The sequence below is a fragment of the Gigantopelta aegis genome, chromosome 3, assembly GCF_016097555.1.
Source record: "Gigantopelta aegis isolate Gae_Host chromosome 3, Gae_host_genome, whole genome shotgun sequence".
NCBI lineage: Eukaryota > Metazoa > Mollusca > Gastropoda > Neomphalida > Peltospiridae > Gigantopelta > Gigantopelta aegis.
Window position 1 is genome coordinate 19,314,420 of NC_054701.1, and position 15,164 is coordinate 19,329,583.

At 38.6% G+C, this 15,164-nt stretch overlaps 1 protein-coding gene across 3 annotated transcripts; it reads left to right on the forward strand.

Moving 5' to 3' along the window:
- The first annotated feature begins 4,271 nt into the window (after window positions 1-4,271).
- LOC121369515 (ketosamine-3-kinase-like) lies at window positions 4,272-11,268 on the forward strand. 3 transcript variants are annotated; one of them, XM_041494623.1, is made up of 7 exons: window positions 4,272-4,755; window positions 5,626-5,810; window positions 6,642-6,725; window positions 7,899-8,002; window positions 9,005-9,351; window positions 9,921-10,095; window positions 11,109-11,268. In XM_041494623.1, exons 2-7 carry the CDS (start codon window positions 5,667-5,669, stop codon window positions 11,182-11,184), a joined length of 930 nt encoding a protein of 309 aa, XP_041350557.1. In that variant the 5' UTR covers window positions 4,272-4,755; window positions 5,626-5,666; the 3' UTR covers window positions 11,185-11,268. The 3 variants fall into 3 exon arrangements, with proteins under 3 accessions (XP_041350557.1, XP_041350559.1, XP_041350558.1); XM_041494625.1 differs by having other exon boundaries at window positions 4,272-4,604; XM_041494624.1 differs by having other exon boundaries at window positions 4,313-4,400.
- The last annotated feature ends 3,896 nt before the right edge of the window (window positions 11,269-15,164 follow it).

A 15,164-nucleotide genomic window follows, 5' to 3' on the forward strand; every position in this document is an offset into this window, starting at 1 on the left:
TTCTCTACGGGTGCAGTGTTGAGTGTGTCGTTAAATAAAACATTTCCTTCCACGGGTGCAGTTTCTGTGTGCGTCCCCGCACCCACCTCTTCATCCTCAACCGCTAATAAAGCTAACGACTTCCGGTAGAGTAGTGGAACATAGTAGATAATTACAAGTGCCTCTTAACAATGCATGAAGTAACTACTGAACAGTCTCCTAAGTGGTCAGACTAAAGTTTGTTTTGTTTAACGACACCACTAGAGTACATTAATTACTTAATCATCGGCCACTGAATGTCAAACATTTGGTAATTCTGACTCGTAGTCATCAGAGGATATAGTCCAGTCAGTGAAAGGTGTTTTTTCTTGCAAGGAGACTCACCAAAATTGTCACAAAAGGTTTCTCAATGGATTTTGTCTCTTTGATACCTCTACATCAAAAAATTAAAAGTTTACCGAAATCTGAACTGGACAAATACCTCAAATTAGGTCAAATTCAAGATGGCCACCTCAAAAAACAACAAAAAACAACAACGTTACAAATATGGAACCAATCAAGATAAATACATTTATGATGAGTCTAATCACATTAGCTGGAAAAGATACATAAAATGGATGTTATATTTCATATTCAGGGTCATCTAAAATTTCAAGATGGCCGCCAATATTTTTAAAAACGTACAATATTATCAGATGTATATAACTAAGACCACTATAAAGTAGTTACATGGCTGTAACAACTCCATCTACAAACCACTGGCTAAATTAATCTCCATGCCAATATACAAGATGGCTACCATACAATCTATTGGTAGAAGACCATAGTTATTTGTGAATCTTATAGAAACTTAAAGAAAAATCTTCACCGTTTAAGGATTTTTTAGACTGTTAACTATTCAGTCCCCTCTCCCAACAAAAATTCCTAGCTACGGCCCTGGATATCAGGCATATATTTATGGAAACTGCCCATCACACCTTACAAAAATACTCATTTGAATAACGGTTCAGCTGTTAATTTTTTCACAAAATCAGCTTGTTTGAAAGTTACCCAAATTGTCCGAGCACCACTTTTGTTATAAGGAAAACCTGGTGCATGAGAACCAAGCCTCATTACACCTAAACCGTTTGCACTTCTGGTGAAAAACCAAATGTCATTTATAAAAATAGCTCTTTGGCTATTATTAAGCTTAAGAATTTACTTTATATTCCAAATAATTAGCCTTGAAACATGCATCTGTTAAAATAACAACAAGCAAACTCTTTCCGTTACAGGGTACACAAGGGGGCTAACTGTATACTGCTACCTATTATATATGCTCTCTTATCAATGGGTATTACAAAATATCGCAAAGTTCACACTACATTATCATACATTCTCTTCTTAGGTGATTTTCTGACGTTTGCACACGGATTAGTCTAGTGTGTCAGTGAAATCATGTGCTTGTCCATTCAAGCAGGTTAATTCTTTACACTGACCACATGCCAAATTACATAAATACTTGGAGTCCATTTTTCTTACATGAACATGTGTTTTTGTCACACTTTCCAGTGCAGTTGCATCTAATGATCTTGGTTAGAGATGCTGGTGCTGCTACTTTGTCCATTGTGTGGCTTCAACACAGACCCATGTTGCGTACTTACGAAGTAGGCTACCCATCCCATTATGTTGCTATTCGTACTGCACTTGGAGGTAGACGCTCTGGCTTTTGCAGCAAATAAAAATGACTGAATGGTTATTTTGCTGTATGTAGACTAGCTCGAGTCACCTCCAGTCCTAGGGCCTACCCTTATCACTGGCGTAAGGGAGGGGGGGGGGGGGGGGGGCATATTTTAAATATATTTTACATTTACATATGTGTGAACCCCCCCCCCCCCCAACACTTTTGGCACCTTCCTACTCCCGTGCTTATTGATAATGATATGTGGGGATAAGGCTAAAGGAAAGTCTATATAATGCTTTGGCAGTTGTCAACAACCAAATGGTTGCAAGCTAAAATACCCCCCCCCCCCCTAAATCTGATGCCACTGATCTTTAGTTTGATTATTCTCGAGTCGTTATGACATTAAACTTACGTTATTAACCAGTACCAACGCTACACGACGAAACCCGACTCCCCTATGCAAAACGAACCAGCGTTGTATTTTGTTCTGGTGACGTATAGGGGAGTCGGGGTTCTTCGTATAGCGATGGTACTGGTTAAAGCCGCACACCCTAGTTCCATCCAGCGAAAATAAAGTATAATTTGGTTAATCTACAAACCTGTAACACACTTAGATCACGTTTTTATCAAATGGAGTGAAAAAGCAGGTTTTATATCGATAAATACCATGGGAATCCCCATGTCCCAATTGCTTGAAATAATTTTGAAAGTTAGTATTCTGATGTCACCGGTAGATGTCGCTCGAAGCACAACAATGACTACGTCACGACAAATTTCACAGACTTGGGGTGCGTTCGTTTCACCTCTCCTGGACATGCTCCAACTGTTCTGTCCTGGTTGTATCCCCTCTCCAGATATCGTAAGACTTAGCAAAATTATTGGTTTTAAGAGTTTGTAACGTTTTGTATTGAGACACTTACTTGTCTGAACTTTATTGTTACTGAAAATGTTCACGAACTGTGAAGAAAAATCTCACAAATGAACAACAACAAATCGGATGTTGACTGCGCGAATAGTGCACGAGAAAACAAACCGAACCAAAATGATAACGTGGTATACCAACGTCTGTGACATTGAAATGGAAATATCCTGTCTAAAAATAGATTAGACCTTGTCTGCTCAACGGTTTTTTCTCAAACGTGCGTCCGTTTTTCAGAAATACGAAAAATGCATTTTGTGGTATTACAAACACCAGGATTACCAGGATTACCAACAAAAAAAACTTCAGGTGAATGGAAATGTATATTCTAAATAATAAACGGTAAGTAAAGTGCAATTTTATTTGTGAAAAAATGGGTTTAATAGCGAAAAACAACGCCGTAATGGTTAACAACTAGCCGTAACTAGGGTGTGTCCCTTTAACAACATGTAAGTTGCATGTCATGACTGGACTCGAGATGTCGGTCTAGGATAGATCCCTGTCGGTGGGCCCATTAGCCCGGACCCCTGCCCATGATAAAACAAAACTGTATGTACTTATTGTAACACTAGCAGACAACTTCCAGTTTAAACGTAGCTGTAATGTTGACCCCGCAACCCCCTGTAAAAAATATTAGATCTGTGCCTGCAGTATCATGTATGATGCTAGAATGTAGTCCGGAGGGACGTAATAACTGTGGTGTTAAAGGTAGGGTCAACTCAAACAAGAGCCTTGTGTTGGAAAGATGCATACCCGGACCACCAACACATACTGACACTTTAGCAAATAAAAAACGCGTAATTTTAGAGTTAAAGGGACACACCCTAGTTACGTTTATTTGTTAACCATTACGGCGTTGTTTTTCGCTATTAAACCCCATTTTTCACAAATAAAATTGCACTTTACTTACATTTTATTATTTAGAATACACATTTCCATTTACCTGAAGTGCTTTTTGGTAATCCTGATGTTTGTAAAACCACGAAATGCATTTTTTGCATTTTTACACAAGACGTTCTGTCGAGAAAAAACCGTTAAGCAAGCGAGGTCCAATCTATTTTTAATGTCACAGACGTTGGTATATCACGTGACCGTTATCATTTTAGTTCGGTTTGTTTTCTCGTGCACGGTTCGCGCAATTAACATCCGATTTGTTGTTGTTCATTTGTGAGATTTTTCTTCTAATTTTAATTAGATTGGGGAAAGGCCTGCTGGGATGTGTATTATTACAGAACATTGCAATGTATGACTATTCATCATCCCGCAAAAAACAGGTAGATTGTATTTCTCTAGTTCTAAGACTCATTCCTGACGTTACGCGTTAAGTATTACGTAACCACCAGCTCGCCAGAGAGTGTACTCACTTGACACTGAGATGGTACAAAATGGCTGCGCCCGTTATATATAATAGCCGTCACATTTAACTATTTTATTAATTAACTATACGATTATACTTGTTGATATTAAGCAATAATGTGCATTATATATCGTTGAATATGCATACCAAGCTAAATGCCTTAATTGTCCCTTCCTTTAACGTGCCCCGTGCACTACCTAGAATACAAACACAAATTTAAGTTCTCTGAAAATATATATTAATTAAATATATTTTTTCACTTGCTGGATTCTCTATATATGTTGTATGATTATATCTAAACCCCGAAATATATTAAAACTTTAAAAACAAAGAACAAACAACGGGTTTGGGGTGCTCATTTTACTTTTCATTCTGGTGCTTTGTTGTAATTTGGCGGAAAACAGTCTCAGATAAATACAAACATTCTTTGTTTTACTACATGTACCTTATCAGTAATATCAAATTTAATGTTTTCACACCAGGTGAGACAATGTTTTAACAGTTTGTCATCCGCATCTTTCGTTGATATTTTTGCGGGACTATCACTACAACTTTCATCATTTCTAAATTGATGCTTTTCTGTGCCGTTTTCCACTGCTTCTTATCGTAGCCGGTGTTTGGACTATTTGTTCCCATTAACAAACTTCCGGTCTGTAATAACTGTATTACTTCTGCGTTCAGCGACAGTGTGTGAACTATTTGATTGGTTGCTTGTGTTATAATTCCGTTTAACGTGAAGCGTCTAAACTAGCCTAACAAACGTTTCGTTTTTTCCTCTGATAAAAACAGTCCTAAGGCGTGTTCAGACGACCGAGCGTTCGCTAAATAAATTGACTGGTACCATCGGTCCATTGTCTTCTAGCATATCGCATTCATCTAATGTGGGACCGGCCTCGGTGGTGTCGTGGCAGGCCATCGGTCTACAGGCTGGTAGGTACTGGGTTCGGATCCCAGTCGAGGCATGGGATTTTTAATCCAGATACCGACTCCAAACCCTGAGTGAGTGCTCCGCAAGGCTCAATGGGTAGGTGTAAACCACTTGCACCAACCAGTGATCCATAACTGGTTCAACAAAGGCCATGGTTTGTGCTATCCTGCCTGTGGGAAGCACAAATAAAAGATCCCTTGCTGCCAATCGGAAGAGTAGCCCATGTAGTGGCGACAGCGGGTTTTCTATCAAAATATGTGTGGTCCTTAACCATATGTCTGACGCCATATAACCGTAAATAAAATGTGTTGAGTGCGTCGTTAAATAAAACACTTCTTTCTTTCTTTCTTTTCATCTAACGTGGGAGCAAAAACCAGTCTTTCGAGTAACCACGATTGATCGGCCTCCTGAACATACACCTGGTTTTCCCCACCCGGTGTTAAGTTAATTATTGCCCTTAAATGGTCAGGTCACCTAGCGGTTGTATTTTTTTTTTTGCCAAGTTTTGGATATAAATGTAACCTGTTACCTGTAGGAAATTATGGAAAGACTTTCCTTTGGCACTGCCACTAACCCTACCAATATGATAAGATATGTACATGCACATGGCAGATTATGTAATATATTTTATGCATTCTGATTCCCGCCCCCTTCATTTTCCTTTTTATTTAGTACCGTACTGCTAAATAAATATGTATGTATGTATGTATGTATGTATGTATATAAATATATTAATTCTAAGTCCTTTTTTAAAGAGACATTCTTTTTCTTTATTCAAGGCTTCATCTTGACCGACTGACTGACTGTCGGACCCTATGGTATGGATGAAGAACTTCTGAAGAGAGAACTGAAAACCACAACATTGAAGCCATTTGGAGGAGGTGGTGGTGGCTGCATCAGCAGTGGACAAGGATATGACACTGATCACGGCAGAGTGTTTGTTAAAGTCAACAACGAATCACAGGTGTTTTTGTTGATGTGTTTTTTGTGCTTTATTCACATAAGGTTCAGATATGCTGTTCTGAACACATACCTCTGAAAGGGTAGTGTGCCAAGGCAGGCACATGTACATGACAGAATTTTAGGGAATTTCGACCCCTGCCATATACCAAGCAGCACCTACAACAAGGGATGGGACATTTCATGTTTTTTTATTTTTGGTTTTTGGTCCACAGTTCAATTTATTCGCGGTTCGATTTATTCACGATAAGTTTTACAAGTAGTACAAGTACGACAATTATGATATACACATTTTTATAAACTATTTTAAGAGCAAGACATTTTATTTTTAATGATCATTTGTTAAATAATTATAAATATAAAATTATATCTGGACTAAAAAACAAAAATAGCATTTTTACCATGCCATGTTAGTGTGTTGGGTCTGGGATACTTAGGCAAAGTCAACAACAAATCACAGGTGTTTTTGTTTGTGTGGTTTTTGTGCTTTTATTCACTTAAGGTTTAAATATGAATTCCTGAGTACATACCTCTGAAAGGGTAGTGTGCCAAAGCAGGCACACATGCATGACAGGTTTTCAGGCAATTTTGACCCCTGCCATATACCAAGCAGCACCTACAACATGATTGCTTAACCGGAAGGGCTTTAGATCTCACTAATTTGGGCACAACAGGGACATTTGTCTTTTTTGAGCACAGGAAGATTGTTTTAGTTCAGTACTGCCAGTAACAGCTGCTGGAGAGTTGTCAATATTCAGAAATGCATTGATATATAGCCTATCAACGAATATGTTTATTTTAGAAATGTATATTAATCTTCAGTGTTTGTTTTTAGGCTCGTCGTATGTTTGATGGAGAAGCTGCTAGTTTGAAGGCTATGTACACAGCTGCTGAAGTCAAAGTACCCAAACCAATCAAGGTAGCATTCAATACTATGGCCATTAATCACATTATGTATTAATTTATTTTAGACAAAATCTTAACACAATAATGTTCAAACAGTTATTCCATCCATAAACTGTTTGAGTTTATCCATCAGGGCCTACCTCACTAAACTCTCGCAACTGCGATCTCGCAGTGCAATGCTAAAAGACTTGCAAAGAGGATACTTTGTTGTATAACAGTCTAAAAGATCTTTGTAATTAGGCTCCAGGTATTAAGTAGGTTTTATGTTATGTTTTGCTTTCATGTGTATGAACATGCAATGTGTTAGCTATAAGCTATCTTAGTTTTGTTTTTGTTGTTGTTCGCTTGTTTTTTGTTTTTGTTAGAACTGTTTTGTTTTTTTGCTTTAGGACTAATCTTTAACAGATTATTGTTTTTTCACCACTAATCCCTGGATAAATTCTTACAAGCATTGTTTTAGGAGTCAATCTCACTCAAAGCAAATTTTCTTTTTAAAAATATGTTTTCTGGGTGAGGTGACCCAAAACCCTATCCCCAAGATCCCCCAGCATAATTTTCCGCACATGTACTTGTCTTGTCTGTGAACCAGTGCTTATCTAAATCAGTGACTTTGCAATCTGTTGAAATGACCTCAGATGTGTAAACTCATTCAAAGTGTTGTGTGTTTTGGTACAGGTTTTTGATATTCCAGGAGGTGGAACAGCAATAGCCATGGAGTACCTCGATTTGTCAGGCAGTCTCTGTTGAAATGATACAGTCATGTGACCGTATACTCATAAAATGTGTTGTATGTTTTGGTACAGGTTTTTGATCTCCCAGGGGGTGGAGCAGCCATAGCCATGGAGTACCTCGATTTGTCAGGCAGTCTCTGTTGAATGATACAGTCATGTGACCGTATACTCATAAAATGTGTTGTATGTTTTGGTACAGGTTTTTGATCTCCCAGGGGGTGGAGCAGCCATAGCCATGGAGTACCTCGATTTGTCAGGCAGTCTCTGTTGAAATGATACAGTCATGTGACCGTATACTCATAAAATGTGTTGTATGTTTTGGTACAGGTTTTTGATCTCCCAGGGGGTGGAGCAGCCATAGCCATGGAGTACCTCGATTTGTCAGGCAGTCTCTGTTGAAATGATACAGTCATGTGACCGTATACTCATAAAATGTGTTGTATGTTTTGGTACAGGTTTTTGATCTCCCAGTGGGTGGAGCAGCCATAGCCATGGAGTACCTCGATTTGTCAGGCAGTCTCTCAAGACACGCTGGTCTTCTGGGTCAGCAGCTTGCGAGGTGAGATCTCATTGTACAAGCATGGTCACACTAGTAGGAAGGTCGAAATGCACATGTACTAGTATTAAGGCCATTGGTCTACAGGCTGGTAGGTACTGGGTTCAGATCCAGTCGAGGCATGCGATTTTTAATCCAGATACCGACTTCAAATCCTGAGCGAGTGCTCCGCAAGGCTCAATGGGTAGGTGTAAACCACTTGCACCGACCAGTGATCCATAACTGGTTAACAAAGGCCATGGTTTGTGCTATCCTGCCTGTGGGAAGCACAAATAAAAAATCCTTTGCTGCCTGTCATAAAAGAGTAGCCTATGTGGTGACAGCAGGTTTCCTCTAAAAAACAGTGTCAGAATGACGATATGTTTGACGTCCAATAGCTGATGATAAGATAAAAAATTAATGTGCTCTAGTAGCGTCGTTAAATAAAACAAACTTTATACTAGTATTAAAACATGCTGGCATTAAGCTACATTAGGCATTGTCTGGTCTCAAAGCGTTCACAGTAAAACTCACAGGGTTTATTGTATTACTCTTTGCTGTTCATTTGGACAGATGCAAGTTTTTCTAGGGATTTTAAAAAGAGCACTTACATAATTCCAAAGTACATTAACATACAGTACATAGGATATTACGTTTCACAAAAAGAAATAAGTCAATATTAAACATTAGCTTTTTCAGGGCACTTCAAAGTTTGAGATTGATAGTACATATCCCAGCACATTCCAAGACATGTCAATTTAATAAGCTGGAAACAGATAAATTTCATTGGCTATTGAAATTTTGTGGTGGTTACATTTTATAAATTACATTTCAGTTTAATTACATTGTTTAAGAATATGCTTAATTCTTTACTTTGAAACAATGGATGCCTTTGCACACACACCACTCCTTGTGGATGTACCTGAAACAGTCCGGTATGTAGTTTATTGCTCTTTATAACTGAACAAGTATATAGGACTATACTATTTTAAAAATGTTTTTACTACTATTTTAATAATTATTCAGACTCCATCTGAAGAATGAGAAGGTTGGTGAAGAGCTGAAAAAGAAAGACAGTTCGGTACACAGAGGATCTGGAGACCTGAAATACATCGAAAGATTTGGGTTTGACGTGGCAACCTGCTGTGGGTACTACCCACAGGACAATACCTGGAACGACGACTGGGTGAAGTTTTATGCTCGTAAGATTGAACAGCAGCTCGAGTTTGTCAAAGGTGATCGAGAAGCTGAGGATCTGTGGTCGCAGATTTTGCCCAGACTGGACTCGTTCTTTAAAGATGTTGATGTTAAACCAGCCTTACTTCATGGAGATCTGTGGTCGGGGAATGCTGCAGCGGACAAATCAGGTCCTGGTAGGTGTGGAGAGACTGAAGTTAAAGTTTGTTTTGTTTAACAACACCACTAGAGCACATTGATTTATGAATCATCGGCTGTTGGATGTAAAAAAAATTGTAATTTTGACATATAGTCTTAAAGTTTGTTTTGTTTAAGGACACCACTAGAGCACATTGATTTATTAATCATAGGCTGTTGGATGTCAAACATTTGGTAATTTTGACATATAGTCTTAAAGAGGAAACCTGCTACCGGTATATTTTTTCATTAGTAAAAAGGGATCTGTTATATGCACCATTCAACAGACAGGATAGCACATACCACAACCTTTGATGTACCAATCATGGTGCACTGGCTGGAATGAGGAATAGCCCAATGGGCCTACCAACTGGGATCTATCCTAGACCAACCATGCATCAAGCGAGTGGTTTACCACTGGGCTACATTATCTGAGGAATTGCTGAATTTTAATAGTCTGTTCTATTGTTCAGTATGGTTCTTGTTAGAAACCAGTAATTGTGTTCAGATTCCATGTTTGTACAGATTCCAGGCTAGAAACATTTTACATTCGTTTTTTGTTTTCCAGTGATATATGACCCTGCCAGTTTCTATGGACACTCTGAGTATGACTTAGCAATAGCCAACATGTTTGGAGGATTCAGTTCGGCTTTCTTCCAGGCCTACTTCCAGGTGATACCAAAGTCTCCGGGATACGAAATACGACAGCAGCTCTACAAGCTGTTTCACTACATGAACCACTGGTATACATATTACTCAACTTATACATAATGTTTTTTAACTTCAACTATCTCACATGCTAAAGCATACTAATTATTTTTATTATGGCTGTTCAACAATCATAATAATTTTCTGGTAAAACAAAATATGTCTGCAATGTTATGGTTTTCATTCCCCACAGCACTTTTTTTGTTTGCTGAGCCTGTAGACTATATTATAAACTTTTTCTTAATTGCAGGGGTTAATCTCCTAACTATCCCACCATTTTGTAATGCTAAGATTACTTCCCCTTGACAACCAATTAACACTCTTGTTGACACTCTTCCCCCTCCCCTGTATAACTGTCACTATAATATATATTTGACCAATATTATTGGCTTTTCTTTGTATTTTTTTTTTAATAATAAATACTAGATTTTCTCTATTTTATATTTTTCTGGTTTACAGGGCTTCTACAATTTTTATTAAATCCATAAGCCATGGGATCAGTGAATTTAAAAATTCACTAGCCCTACTTTATTTTTAAGTTAATACAATTTTACTAAATAATAGTAATAATCAGATATGTCACCTAAAGAGGGAGATAGAGCTTATAAACACTAACATTGGCAGTTGGGGTTGGGCCAGGATATTTATATATACAAAATACACTTAACTGCAACATTTGATCAAAAAAGTCACTAGCCATCGGGCATAGCATTTGTAGTTATTTACTGGCCCAACATTGAATACCACTAGCCATGGGAGTGGGGCTACCATAATCTAGAAGCCCTGGTTTATTCTCCTGAGAATGTTGGTTTTGGACTGATAAAACCTTAAAGGTATACTTTTGTGAACATTGAACATTAAGCTGCTATACTGTTGATTGTATTTATTCTGAATAGCCTGCTATTAAAGACAAACACAATCACAATCACGCTAACAGTTCATCTTAATGCATTAACATAACTATACTCTTGAACACTGAGCATGGAGATTAACTCATATTGTCTTGTTCTTTACACTGTTTTTTTTTAATTCACACTTTTTGTTTCAGGAACCATTTTGGTGGTGGCTACAGAGACTCGTCAATATCTACAATGAAAGGACTTCTGAGAAATACAAAGATCTAGCTCTTTTTGACATTTGCGGATTAGTTTTTATACTCTATACTTTTTTTGTTTTGCAAAATCTGTATAAAGCTTTATGATGATCCATTCAAGCCAGCTTTCTGAGCCAGTTCTCCAGTGAAGTGGGCGGGACGTAGCCCAGTGGTAAAGCGCTCTCTCGATGCGTGGTCAGTCTGGGATCTTTCCACGTCGGTGGACCCATTGGGCTATTTCTCGTCCCAGCCAGTGCACCATGACTGGTACATCAAAGGCCGTGGTATGTACTGTCCTGTCTGTGGGAAGGTGCATATAAAAGATCCCTTGCTGTTAATCGAAAAGAGTAGCCCATGAAGTGGCGAAAGCGGGTTTCCTCTCTCAATATCTGTGTGGTCCTTAACCATATGTCCGACACCATATAACTGTAAATAAAATGTGTTGAGTGTGTCATTAAATAAAACATTTCACTATTTCTATTTCTCCAGTGAAATTACATCTATATTGAAAACAAAAAGGATTATCTCCCAGATTCTCTGTTTTAAATGCATCGGAATCATGTTAATTAGATTATGTTGATCAGATATTGTTTCCTCCTTGCCAAATGGCAAAAAAGTCGGAAGACCACTCAACATTAAATACAAACTTTGGGTAAAGTCGCCAGTTGGGCACCATAGAGTGAAAGTGATACTAATCAGGTTTCCAAGAGGAAATGAAATGACCAGTGTAGAAAATAAAAGAGAGCGAATGAGACCGACAGAGAGAGAGAGAGAGAGAGAGAGAGAGAGAGAGAGAGAGAGAGAGAGAGAGAGAGAGAGAGAGAGAGAGAGAGAGAAAGAGAGAGAGAGAGAGAGAGAGAGAGAGAGAGAGAGAGAGAGAGAGAGAGAGAGAGAGAGAGAGAGTGAGTGAGAGTGTGTGTGTCTGGCCATTTGCTCCTAAGATAAGTCATTACTAAATAAAACGATTACATGTATTAATAACCATTTTGTGATTCTATATACATGTATATATATTACATAGTATCAAACGAACCAGCCACTTGGCTAGGCCTGGCTACACTTATATACTGGGAGAAAAAAGAAGAAGGTAAGAGCTGAGCGAGCACTACAAATTGCACTGAATGAAATGTGCCAAAACACACCGTATCTGTGTTGGGGTGAACTACAGATCAGTTAACGGACAACATAGAACGTGTGCTATGTTTTCAAACTGCAAAAGTGGCACTTGCACAATGTTCGAACCTTACTTGTTATTTTAATAAACAATAGAAAAGGTATACATATATATAGACAAGACAAGACAATGTTTATTCAGTATAAAAGCCTTGTCATGTCTTGTCTTGTCATATACTTAAATAAAATGTGTTGAGTTCGTCGTTAAATAAAACATTTCTTTCTTTCTTTTTATCTATATATCTATATCTATATCTATATCTATATATTAAGCAATTTAAAATTCTCTTAATCAGGACTGTTATTGGTGTTAATAGACGAAAATGTATCAAAAGATATGAACACAGTTAATACATATTGATAACACACAACAGTTACAGATCCAGAGGTCACAATTCACCAGGCAGGGTGGGTTTGCCACACTCGCCAGACGTAGACCCGGCACCGGTGTCGTTGATCTCACAGTTCGATGAATCGATGAAACTCGCTGTGGATGGGAGCTAGTATTGGGAAGTGAACCAGCACCAATGCACCGTAAACCCAAATAATTTAACCCAGGTCTGTATCTCCAGATGGGGCTGGGGGTTTGCTTACGGGGCATCACTACCTGGAAAACTGTTGACCTGCCCCCATAGAATTTGCCGGAATCTGCTATTGTAATTAAGTATCCCGACAAAATAAAACTAAAATTGAAAGTCCCCATCTAAATAAAACCGGCTGGCTGCGTCCCTGATTTAACCAAAATACCACCAAGACTGGTAATATATTTATAGGATATTAAATGAGCTTCCATTTCGAGTGGAATAATTTTCAAATAGTAGCAACATTTATATCCTATTTATTACACATATTCGATTGTAATTTATATCATTCAACTCGTTTGGTAGATGTTCCTGTAAGGTTGTAATGTTCCAATCGATGACGTCGAAGTGTTGCGTCCCATTTAGCGTTCTAGTGAGACGTATAACTTTGATATGTATCAGAGGCGGATCATGTCATTGGGTACCCCCCCCCCCCCCCAATGGATTTTCTGGATCCGCCACTGTATGCCAAGATATTTTTAACCATATGGGTAATAAACAGAAAAACTTCGAGGGAATTGGTCTGTTGGGAGTTCATCAGTTGAACTGCAAGAGTGTTAGGCTTTTGGAATGTTTCTCGCTTAGGAGTACGCATCCCAGCACCCCTCTTGGTTCCGTACTTGGTCGAAGTTTACATTATAGTCATAATCAAAACTGGTGGGGGTGTTTTTTGTATTTTTTTAAAGATACATTTTCTTTTCAAATGACTACAGGGTGGGTAGATTAATCCACAATAATTGTCTGTTTATGATAAATATGATTTTGTGATGTGTAATTGCAACACTAAATGGATGTGACACGTGTGCCTTTATTACATGTAATGATGTATGGCTTGTCAAATTAAATGTACAGTGTATATTAGTTCCTATATTAGTTCCTAGTTATGTAAATAAACGCTTCTTCCATCCATCGAAACTGGCTGGACATATTTGCCAGATTTTGATATTGTCTCACGAGTCATAGGCATCACAAGATACAGCTGCTAGTCGAGGGCGGAAGTGGGGACAGTCAATTGTATTAATCGGCATTTCGTTTACTGGTATTTGGGGGTCGAGATGCATAAAATTCAGTTTGAGGCCTTGTTATTCAGTTGAGACCTTGTTCTTTCAATTTCCTTAGATTCTGTGCTGTCCACACCGTGACCTAATTGCCACAGACCACAGTTATTTACGCTATATGTTTCTATTATTATAGCGTTAGTATTTTTACTAATATCAGTAGGATTTTTGTATGTACGTTTGCCTGCCTGAGGGCAACATACCCTGACAGGACAACCCTTATTGTCCAGCTCTTTCTCTCACGATATTGGTTTGAACAAACACACCTACCAAATCTAGCCGGAGTACACCCATTTTACACAAAAATCACTAGTTTTGCATGGGCTGCAATTGCCACAAAAAAGTCTTCAATGTCAACAAGTTACACGTGTACAAACTACATGCTCTCCCCTGTCAGCTTCAGTCTAATAGTTGCCGTTTTATGAAATAATCATAGTCAAACAGCAGATTATTTGCGCGGACATATAACTGATCCGAGGCCATCTGTCTCAACTTCCTCCACGGGTGCTATCTCTCTGTACTTTCTCGCACTCGCGTAACATCTTCATCCTATACCGCTAATAAAGCTAACGACTGCCGGTATAGAGTAATGGAGAATAGTAGATAGTTACAAGTGCCTCTTAACAATTCCAGATGTAACTACTGAACAGTCTCCTGTGGTCAGACTAAAGTTTGTTTTTGTTCAACGACACCACTAGAGCACATTAATTACTTAAATCATCGGCCATTGGATGTCAAACATTTGGTAATTCTGACTTGTCATCAGAGGAAACCCGCTACATTTTCCCTAATGTTATGTTATGTTGTAGGGATCAACGTGCACATTCAGAGCAAGCTGTTGTAGCGCACGCCTGTCATGGGCACATGTGCCGGTCTCGGTCGGCTCCTTCGTCTAGGACAGGAAAAGTACATTTTTTAAATAATGCTTTCTAAATTTCTAATGCAGTAATGTATCTTTTTTATGCGCTTTTCTACAGACGGCCTTTGACCAGTTGTGGTTCACTGGTTGGAACGAGAGAAAAAATCAGTTCAGTGGATCCACAGAGGTGGTTCGATCCTGCGACGCAAGCACCTCAACCGACTCAGCTAAATCCCGCTCTGGTCAGACTTAAGTCCACAGCTAAAGATGATTCGAAGTGGCAGGTGTGTGGCACAGCTGGGTACAAGAGACAAGCACCTGTCGCGGCTGGAGAGACAAG